The following is an 11057-nucleotide window of genomic DNA, read 5'->3' as shown; positions in this document are numbered from 1 at the left end:
AAGCAGCATCAAACCACTCTTCTGGCCAAAGACCTAAGTTTGATCCTACATGTATTTCTGCGGACGAATAACACATAACTCAAGTCTCTTCCTCAACTAGATCAGAAATGTGAATCACACAGTAAAGTACGAGTGGATTAGTGCAGTACCTGTTTTGTTTTCTTTTTTCCAATGTTTTAAGCTTACTCACTAATGGAAAATTTAATAGAAGTTTATATTATTTGTATTTTTATAACAAACCTATCTGGGCGACATTAAATCCGAGTACTGTACAGCAGAACCAAAAGTCGCGGAACAAATTTCGCAGCCGAACTGATGGGTTCTTTATTGTCGCAGACCTGCGTAGTAGAGAAGCAATCTTCGGAATCAAAACACCTAAGTTCCCAGCACCAGTTGAAAGCTGGAAATGATTGAAGCAATACCTTCAGCACAAACTTATCCTCAAAAGACAAAAATTATAGTCACTGACGAAACAACCAACTCAAAGGATTGATAACGACTTTTGGTACCTCAAATAACTTCCAAAAAAGAAAAAAAAAGCTAGCATCAAAAAAAAGTTCTGAAGAAATGAGTAATTACTGATTGAAACGTACACAACTTGACGCTTTTAAATTCCCGAATATTTGATTGTCACGGGCCATCTGACAAAAAACTTGACGTGATTTTGTAAAAACTGATTACCTTCATGATCCTTGCCAATTTTTCACCGGCTTTCCTTCCTTCATGTCCCAGCTGCACAAAAAGTTCCAAAAAACGATACAGTAGTGTCATTTTGTCTTCATTATCATTCACATTCTCTGCCATCTTAGCCATCGCATTGTCAACTGCCAAGGACAGATATCTTAAATACGTCTATATTTTTATGCAACACCAAATATCATCGAATCTTAAACTTACGCATAACGATGTTCCACACCATCAGTAGTATCAGCATCATAAGCTCGACTACTTGACTCAATCGTTATTTTCGTGAAAAGTAACCAAATCAGATCATGTATGTCACGCTGAAATGGAACAATAATCTATCATTCATCCAAAATGTTATTTTGGAAGAAACTGGATAAGCAATAATAAATAAGCATACCGCGCCAGCTATCCACATATTAGCCAATTCTGCTACAATGACATCATGATTCGTAGATGTTTCCGTAAAAGCTTGTTGAAAAACCTGAAAAAACATGTAATTGTTCATCAGTCTCATCCGGAAACAGCAGCTGTTGCAAAGTTAAAGTAATAAGTTTCACATATTCGCTTAAAGCATGTTTTGAAAAACCTTCATACATCTCTGCACAGTAATAAGGAAATGCACTTGAGAAAAAACACAGCAAAGCTTATAGGTTTTGAATAATATTTAAAAATCAACACAGAATTAACTTCTGCTTCCTTCAAATACGGATAAATGATTATGTTCTGGATAGGCGCACAACCTCAAATGTATAATCATTCTAGTGACATGGAATTATTCCTGTTATTTAAAATAAATCCATTATCAGCTGACAAACATTATGTAAATTAAAACACACGCTTCTTGAATTTCAACCACTGATGTTCTTTTGACTGAAAAGGAAAAGAAGTTTCGGCAGGTCACTTACAATAACAAAACTTTGTTAAAATATCAACAGATAATAAGCAAAAAATACACTAAAAGCAAGTTGCGGAACATTTTCCACATCAACCAAAGCAGCACCAATACCGCCAACAATGCGTATCGCATTTTCCAAAGCGAGAGCCGAGCCACTAAATGTAATAGCTTCAAGTTTGTTTTTAATGAAACACTAGCTGACATAAAGTCGTTGATAAGGAGTTAAACTATAAAGATAAGACTAAAAACCGAGCGAAATTTAACCGGATCAGGAGAACTGATGGTCTGAAATGGAAATGGAAATCTTGAATTGAATGAGCATTAATCATACTAATTTGAGCCTTTGTTCGCAATAAGGAACAGTTTGGAGGAGATATTTGTTAGGCAGGCTTGTACAGATGAATTATCGACTATCATGGCAGATCTTAGTGCCCTGAAAATTGAATTATTTCATTCATGGCATTTTTTTAACAACCAGATATTTTAAATAGATACCTGCAAAGAGAGTTTATTGCCACTTTCCTTATACTTTCGAAAGTTAGCTTCTTTTTCATCATTTCTCCATCTTTCCGATCTCCCTCACTGAAAACACGCTTTTCTATAACCTGCAACAAAATCAAAATATCGCAAAAAATTACATTCTAAATGTTCACTACTGCTGTAACGTTCCATTATATACTGCAATGTTGAACTTTTCATTTTTATCCATAAAGAAAAGAAGTTTGGTACTAACCAGGTTAGCAGTAAAAATACGCAAGAAAACTTACACCGAGGTCTACAGCCAATTTCGAGAAAACAGGTGAAGGTTCAACCAAGAACTGGCTAAGACTGTTAATCGCCAGTGTTGCAGCAATTGTTGGGAATTTAACAGCAAGTGAGCCAAGTGCTTCCAGAGCCATTATTATTAGAGATATTTTGGATGATGCGTGACGATGTCCGTGAACATGCCAAAGACGATCAGCTATTGTAGCATGAAGTGATTCCGCATCTGTAAATTACATAAATTTCATTTTCCTGACAAGTTCAGAAAGTTTATATCATACTGCTATATAATCCAAAGGACTTCAATATTAATTTATGAGATTATGTCCACATCTCATAAAATGAGCATAGTTTAACCAACAGATTATGCAACTCATTCTTATTACCTATGCTGAGATGAAATGAAAGTTTTACAAAAAAAGTTCCCAAAAAGTCTCAGTATCTGTGACCACATACAACTTTAATGAATAATTCATATAAATAAAGACGTTAATCAAAGCACTTCGTTTGAACTGACCTTCAGACATCTCTTTCAATTCATCTATTTTATTTAACATATACAGTGATTAGGTTTTTAGGTTTTTGCTAGTGTAGACGCTTCCTGAGTCTAGCTGATAACATGCAGTATGCTTGAAAATAACATACAGTTTCTGTGAATAAGTAATAAGTACATCCCGTTGTTCAAGAACTGCCTAGCACATGCTATTTCTGCATCGCAGTGAATAATCAAGTTACATTTCGTGGGAGGAGCTGACCTATAGAGGACAGAGTAGAAATTCATTACTCAAAGTGAAAATAAATACCAATTTCATCGCATGTACCCCAAACCATAAGTTCAAGACAAACTGAGCTGCAAAGAACGTTCATTTTAACTCGATTAATCAACAGTGGACAATGTAATGTTCGTTCATCCTCGTTTAATTTCTGTGCATTCAGAAAATTTTCTCCCTTCGAATATAATTCTGTAGCCAATGTCTTCACCTGAAGTAAACTGATGCAACTGTAAGCAATCAAAATCGTAAATATTACAATGTGCAAAAGTTCTAAAATTTGAAAAGGATGAAATTTACATAATTGCAGTTGTTAATCCAATACGAAGCACCCCAGAAATATGAATTTATTTGAACGGAAATGATAGCTTTACCTTCCGCGCAGATTTTTGAGCCAATGATTTTTCGAGTTTTAGCATATCATACGGCGCATAAGCATCTCTAATGGCCGTAACAAAAACCAATGAAAGACATTCCGACACTGTTTTATATGGGAAACGTTTGATCTGTCCAGCCTGAACATGGTTTCTATTTTCAGTTTGAAAATGACAAGAAATTACAATATAAAGAAAATATTAAAACATTTTAATTTACTACACTGCTATTCTTCACTTTGCACCAATTGTATTTACAGTTCAATAAGCTGTAGGTTATCAAGTTGAGTAGAAGAAAACGAAAATTTATTTACCATATATACATCAGTAGCATATCCGTCCATGATATCAAACAGTGGCTTTCTTAACAGTCGTTCCATCTGTAACTTGATACTTGATAAAATTAAGGAGTACACTTTAAAATCAGTAAATATTAAAAAGTACATTACCTCAACATCATTTAAAAGATTTAAACTCACAATATTGGAGAACGAATTCAATTCGGCAATTGCGAATTTGAATTTTGGAAGACTGCCGCTGAAAACAGGCAACACGAAGCTGCTAGCATGTTTGGAGAACATCTTCTGCAAACGTTCTTTCTGGTCCTGTTTTTCTGTATTGGCAGCATCATTCCATAGGAAATTTTCGGAATCGGTTGTTAACCGAAGAGTCCCCACTCTAAACAATATTTCTCGAATTTAGCTTTATATTTTGAGAGGAATTTAGTAGAAATAAAATAAGTCACAAACCTATTACTTCCAACTATCTGATTATTGTGAGCAGTTATTTGGGTGATCATGAATGGTACGGGATAAATAACCGAAATCAGTGGATGATCCTTATCACTGCTATATCGTCCAAATGTCCGAAGTAATCCAATCATTAAACAAACAACTCGCATCAAGTAGCCTAAAAGTATAGACAGAAAAAACTGAGTTAAAAGAGAATTAAAAAGATTAAAACAAGAATAAAAATAAATAAAAAGAACAACTAAAAACAAACTTTAGTCAACATTTTTCCAAATTTTATTTCAATATCAAATTTCCACCCACAGATGTACTGATACCAAGTAATTCAATCGGCTACGAAAAAAGCAAACACATACATTTTGTTTGGAATTGTGGATGCATCTGATCACAAATATCAACAATTACATCAGAAATGACCATAAGCAATTCGATTTGTGCAGAGATAATAATATCACGTACACTCGGATAATTCGAAGCAAGCTCACTAAGAACAGTATTAAAACACACGGCAAACTTCTCCTGTATTGGTACTTCTGAAAAATCTACCGAAGTTTTCATAACTTACACATTTACATAATTAACGGGAATCTGTAACCCCATTCAGGAAAATTAGAAATGAAAAATAAAAATTAACTAAAAGCATATCTGGCCATAAAAGATGACAGAATCTAGTTTCGGATTTTTAAGAATTATATAAACTTTTTTTATTTCATTTCAAATGAGTAAGTCGTTTCCTCACTAATGTCTGGTAAGTAGACTAAAAAATTGAGTGTTTTTCCATCTTAGTTTAACTAGCCCATAATGCGCACGTACAGTCCTCTTAAACAAAACCTGAGATTGATTATAGCTTGACGCAAGGAAATTTAAATGCTTCTGAGAATAGCTAATACAACTAGATTGATGATTTGCTGCTTTGGAGAGATGATATGAAAATGTTTAGCTATCATTATATATCCAGCTGCTGTCTTATCAACTTTTTATTATTCGGTCGTGCCAGTAACCTAAGAATCCATAGTATGGTGGGGGAGGGGGAGGAGGGGGGGAAGGGGAAAACGCACTTCGTCGTATTACCATTAAGAAAACAATGTTTTTAATTTACGACTTTTCAAAAAAGTTGGGTAATTTTTTGGTTATCTGCTCCAATATCTTAGAAAAGAAATGTATGCTTATGTAAATGGAACAGCATCTGGAAATTTGATTAATAACATTGTTCATGTGACGGATTTGACCATTTGCCTGTCTTATCCTTTTAATAAGAAAATGGTATAGGACATCAGAAGATTGGGGATTTGTTTGCTACTGCGTTTTTAAGCCACTTTCAATCCCCTAACAAAAAAGGCGCAGTCAACGACAAAGCTGAGAATTACAATAATGTGGAGTTAAGGTCCAAATATTAAAGATGAGGAATTGCATGACGTGAAAAATAAGAGCTTCAGCTCACATGTTAATGAGATTTTGTCACGTATTCCAGATCATAAAAATAAAATGAGAAATAAAATTTGAAAAATGTAATCAACAGCAAAAACCACTGAACCCAACAAACTATCTAGTACAATTTATTATTGCAGCATACCCACGTCATTATTATTTGACTTCATTCATTTTGATACTCGTTAGTGAAATGATATGAGCAAACCAAACAATACGCACTGTCTTGTCGATTCGGAACATCATCATCAATCCATTTTAACCGTGGCAAACTTCGATAAACTTCCAGAAGAATTGGAAGTAAATCATTCAGGTGCTAAAAAAAAGTGAAAAAGTGGAATGAAATGATAAGCATTGAAATATAGCAACTTCTGATTATGTTTAGTCTATGGACACAATGAGGATTTCATTTTATAAAAAAAAAATCGAGTGGAGTAATGAGAAACGAAATATAAATAATTCTTGATATATTTAATTTAATAAAAGCAGTAAGCAAAGCATAGCATACTCGTCCTTCGGCATATAATAAATAAATTCCAGCTGCAAGCAATTTTGTTCGAGCATTGTAATCCAACGGCCTTTCACTTCCGTCCATGTCATTAAGCAAAATCTCCAATACTTTTTTTATCGGCACCTGAAAATTTTGCAGAAACATTTTGAGTTGTTGGGATACTTTCCTTATCAAGCTCATCCTCTCCAAAATATTTCAAATAATCACCAGCAGTATGATCTATGTAAACTAAACGATGAACATAATGGAAACGAAAACCTCAGGTTCGCTGCTTCTTTATTATCGAAATGTATTCAGAAGATCAGCAATGGCTTATCACTTAACTTCCAACCTAACCCCGTTCCATTCCTAAATCAAAATTATAGTCTATTTGTGATGACCACCTAAAACATCCAACCTCATACTAATAAAGCGTTCCTCTACGCGGTTGATCCTGGAATATATCACCACGGTAACAGTAAACTTATGCCTATTTTGTCTAGTTCCCAAATACTTTGAAATCACTTCAACACCCAAGTATTCTACCATTAAGAAATTCCTTCACGCTTTACAGAATAAATATCTCTTTGCTTCTCGTTCTCACTGACTCTCATTGTCAGCCAAGAGATTGTTTCCTTATCCATGATTTTCTGGTAATTCAAATACAAATTGGATTAAACCTTCACCTTGAGAGGAAGTTATTGTAAGCTTTTCGAAACAGATAAAGACAATAGATTTTCTTTTCTCTATCCTTCTGTCAGCTATGTTTCCTATCAATTTGAAAAATAAAGACCGAAAATTTGAAACTGCTAGAGAACCAAGGACAGGAAAAATCTATTTAAAAACTTCATGTCTGATTATCCACATCAGTTGAGCTAATATACAATAAAAACATTACTTACATTTTTCATCTTTGCAAGACATATCGCAGAATACTGAAGATTTTGGAATAAGAAGTCCTCATCTGCTACCATATTACCAACACATTAATACCACCAACTGAAATGCATTACGTGAATACTACGAAATAAATAACGTTCACAAACAGTATAACTTATGTTTATTCACCCATCCACGTACTGCTTAAAACTAACGGACCGCTAGTATGTCTGTGAGATCTATGTATAGCGTCTTATGACTGAGGTGTCTGCTTCAGCGTTGCGCTTTGGGAAAAGCAAATGGTGCGTTATCGGAGTGGAGATTGATGAGTTAGTGCGATGTTCAGCCCGTAATTCTTTCTACTTTGAAATGTAGAAGAGAACGACATGCTAGGAATAAGTGTTTGGTAGGTTGGACAAGACGATAATTGCCATCCTTTGGGCAGCTACAGTATCGTCACCATCACTCCCTTTTTCTTCCGACAGGAATGTACTGTTGATGATTGTGATGAGTAGTTTTATTCCATGATTTATTCCTTTGCACACAATGCCCCTTCACTTTGGAAATTTCCACAACATGGAATTGAACGTTTACTTATCATGGATGCCTTGATCACATGAACAAATCACATTGCCCGAACCCAGTATGTTTTCTTTTGTTGTCCTTTTATTATTTACATGTTGCCAATAATGCATTTCTTAAATGCAGTTAATCGCACCGCAGAAAATTTTTCTAGTAATTATCTTTTACCTTTTTTTTGTCAGTATCTTCACCAACTACCTTATGTGCTAATTTATGCATGTATAATTTGTTGTATAATTTCGTTTCTGGAAGGAAAGTGCTTTTTGTTCACATATGTGAACTGTAGTTTAGTACCATATTTATTGGATGTATTTTTCAACAAGTTACTTTGCTGTCGATGAGTCGAAGAAGTTATTTTCACATTCGCTTAGGATAGGGTTTCATGAAGTTCAGTCGTCGCTCAGACGACACTAAAATTGCAGGAAACAGTTAGATTGTTTGTCGCTGTTACCGATTATCCGATATTTTGTCAAAAGACGTACACTCGAAGTTGTTATGCCTGAATTTTGCATTTACAAAAGTGCTTTAAGGTTTTCCATATTTGGAAGGTTTTTTTTTTTGGATCGTTCATCTTTTCACAATTTTTTTTCTGCTTTCTCGAAAGAAGCTAATAATGCATCCCATACACTGAATCACTCACTGGGTAGTGCTATGCCATGGCATGGGTTCTTCAAAAAATTGTGCTTTATTATTGTTCTTTAAGGATCTCAGTGCATTAAAACTGTTAATATTGGTGCCTCATATGGTGCATGATGGTCTTCTTGCTCTAATAGTTACTAGAGATGCTTGCGGTTCTGTTATTATACAGGTAATTTTGCGCGTTTTGAATTTGTATTTCTTAGGCATGGATATTAATTGCAAATAAATAGCGATGAGGACGTTCTTAGTTACTGTTCTTTGAGGATTCTTTGATGACAAATGAATTTCCATCAAACTGGATATTAAAATTTGCTTCACTTTATTGTTAACATAGATCACCTTCATAATTCATGCATACTGAATAATATTTGTTTTAGAACGAATTTCGAGACCATCTGGCATGTCTTCCACAACTGTTATAAAAAATTTTTATCGAGTCGTTTAGATTTGGAAGGTTTAGCCTTGAGTTAGGATCAAACAGAAATTTAATTAAAGGGTTATCTTGTGAGGACGTCGAAATACGTTGTGAGGACACAGAGTAAAAATTACTGCTTAATTGATATAATACAGAGCTAACTAGTGAGATTATTGAAGAGTAACGAGTAGGAAATCGCTCGACCGTGAATCAAATGCAATCGTAAGTAATGAACTATAGAAGAGCACCGGTCCAAAATATCCTCGTTTTGTTACAAAGAGGGTTTATATGTCTGAGGAAGTAGGAGTGCTTTACAGTAAACATTCAAGCACCAGAAACACATCGGAAACGGTACAAGCATTATAACAAGATTAGATAGGAAGATTAGCATGGGAAGTTAGGACACCCTTTGTCAAAAAAATAAAGGTGTGAATTTCCGTTAGACAAAGATAGAAAAAACGTGTGGGGAATTAGGTTCTAAGGAATGTAAATTAGTGAATAAATGCAGTGATGAATCATTAGAAATATTCTAAGCATTTAATGTATAATAAATTCGGTTTTCCGATAACTGTATTGAGTACGTTCACGTAATATAATCTTAGCATTTATGAATGACGTAAAGAAGCCAATGTTTTTCACAAATGCAAAAGGGACAAGTATTACAAAAGTTCTTTCTTTTGTATGAATTCAAACTTACATTACTTTGGTTGTTGGATTCCAATCAAGAATGGACTATTTTAATTTATATGGCTATAATTTCTTAATTGATGGAGATACTATTGCAGCTGAAGAGGTTACTTAAGTCTAATCCGTGCAACAAACCAGTTAAAACTTCCTCTATTGACGTATATGAGAAAGGGATGTGAGGTAGTGAAGAAAAGAAATTGCAGAAAATGAAAGTATGAAAGCTTTGCTTTGTTGGCGAAACACTGCTGAGAAGGAAGAACTGGAATAGTTTTTATTTCTCCCTAGCTGTTTTTGTTTGATATCCAGAGTCGCTTTCAGATAAAAATTTTATTTCACTTGTATAACGTGTCTTGATATCATTTGAAAATTGACCGGATATACACTTTTCTTCGAACATCTTGATAAACGCATACCTTTATCAAAAGGTTATCGACATCATGTTTTTATCATACCCACATTTACATATCCACTGTGATTTACATGCAGAGATTAATCAATTTATCATGCCAGTTACAAAGAAGATGTAGTGATGCGTACCAACGATGTATCACTTTTGGTTTTCCTAAAAATAGCTTACATACTTTCGAATTCTCTTATTCTTCAGGAAAGCACAAATGACAGAAATTCGAAAGGTAACACAAGCAAGCCTACTGTAAGACAAAGATTTTTTTCAACAGACTTGGCAGAGTCTTGAAAGGAATAGCCATATTATGCATATGTTACAGTATTAATAAAAGCATTTCTGTTAAAAAAACATCCAAATAAGAATATTATTTGGGCAATCATATTCTTAGTTCGCCTCGTCTTCAAGCATGATTAAATATCTAAAACGTTACATGATCTTTTCTGTGTCACTTCAGTTGTTTTTATGCAGTAGTTTAACATCTGCTGTTTATGATTTTTTTGAACACTTACAGTCTGGATACTTATTGCGTGTGTGCTGAATATTTATTGCGACCAGCCCAGTAACTTATTTCCGCCTGGAAAAGAAATTCAGTAGGTTTATTATAGCATCTCGTCTATGCTATGTCTGTAGCATACGGTAATGAGAAAATACCGATAAAGGAGTAATTAGAATGTTTTAGGGGGTATTCTGCAAGCTGCATTATTTGTCTGAATGACAAAATAAGAATTCTGGAAGTTCCTTCTGTCGTGGAAGAAAATCTTAAAAGAGTGAGGTGAGGTATCTGTTCTTGTTAGTCGTAAAGCAGTTATTTTTTATAAAAATTGTGACTTACTGAATACCGATTGGTGATGTGTTCGAGGAATATAATAGTTATCCTTTATTGTTGTGCAAATAACAAATACAATAAAACCAGGTTAGAAGTATCCCGTTTATAGTAGAATGAAGTTCAAAGTAATAACATAGAACAACGGGAGAAATATCGAAGGATTCGAAAATTAGAGAGAAATAAGTCCGGATTGTATTGAGTTGCGACGTGGAGAAAAATTTTCATCAACATTAACCTTGTTAGAGATTCTTAGGGTTTATATATCGGGTGTGTAAAGAGGAACAATCATTATATATCCAGTATTCTCATGGGTGCAAGAGAAATTTACATATAAGAACAGTTTTATTTAGAAAAAATTGCATAGAAATTATCTGATGTACAGCTTTCTCACCATTGTATAAAAGATTTTGTATGGGATAAAGCCTTTACAAATCAGTTACCATATGTGAACAAATACTCAACATCAAA

General features: G+C 34.1%; 2 protein-coding genes across 3 annotated transcripts in view; one reads left to right on the top strand and one right to left on the bottom strand.

Moving 5' to 3' along the window:
• The window catches only part of LOAG_18436, a gene marked incomplete at its 5' end in the record, with an annotated part of 16609 nt that extends 9480 nt beyond the window's left edge, over positions 1 to 7129 (bottom strand). For both annotated transcript variants that reach the window (XM_020451096.1, XM_020451095.1), the window contains 17 exons: positions 241 to 400; positions 682 to 841; positions 898 to 1004; positions 1085 to 1168; positions 1641 to 1737; positions 1914 to 2015; positions 2078 to 2187; positions 2350 to 2570; positions 3148 to 3325; positions 3489 to 3629; positions 3803 to 3868; positions 3968 to 4166; positions 4238 to 4397; positions 4594 to 4770; positions 5888 to 5981; positions 6174 to 6299; positions 7058 to 7129. In XM_020451096.1, coding sequence (XP_020305152.1) covers positions 241 to 400; positions 682 to 841; positions 898 to 1004; positions 1085 to 1168; positions 1641 to 1737; positions 1914 to 2015; positions 2078 to 2187; positions 2350 to 2570; positions 3148 to 3325; positions 3489 to 3629; positions 3803 to 3868; positions 3968 to 4166; positions 4238 to 4397; positions 4594 to 4770; positions 5888 to 5981; positions 6174 to 6299; positions 7058 to 7129 — 2254 coding nt within the window. The remainder of the gene's footprint in view (positions 1 to 240; positions 401 to 681; positions 842 to 897; positions 1005 to 1084; positions 1169 to 1640; positions 1738 to 1913; positions 2016 to 2077; positions 2188 to 2349; positions 2571 to 3147; positions 3326 to 3488; positions 3630 to 3802; positions 3869 to 3967; positions 4167 to 4237; positions 4398 to 4593; positions 4771 to 5887; positions 5982 to 6173; positions 6300 to 7057) is intronic.
• Positions 7130 to 7289: 160 nt separating this feature from the next.
• LOAG_09114 (hypothetical protein) lies at positions 7290 to 9036 on the top strand (the record flags this gene model as incomplete). The annotated part of the gene is made up of 4 exons (XM_003144642.1): positions 7290 to 7363; positions 8039 to 8146; positions 8328 to 8424; positions 8911 to 9036. 4 exons carry the CDS (start codon positions 7290 to 7292, stop codon positions 9034 to 9036), a joined length of 405 nt encoding a protein of 134 aa, XP_003144690.1.
• Positions 9037 to 11057: the final 2021 nt, after the last annotated feature.

The sequence above is a fragment of the Loa loa genome (assembly GCF_000183805.2).
Source record: "Loa loa unplaced genomic scaffold supercont3.312, whole genome shotgun sequence".
Taxonomy (NCBI): domain Eukaryota; kingdom Metazoa; phylum Nematoda; class Chromadorea; order Rhabditida; family Onchocercidae; genus Loa; species Loa loa.
The sequence above is the reverse complement of the archived record's forward strand: the minus strand, read 5'-3'. Positions and strand labels throughout refer to the sequence as shown.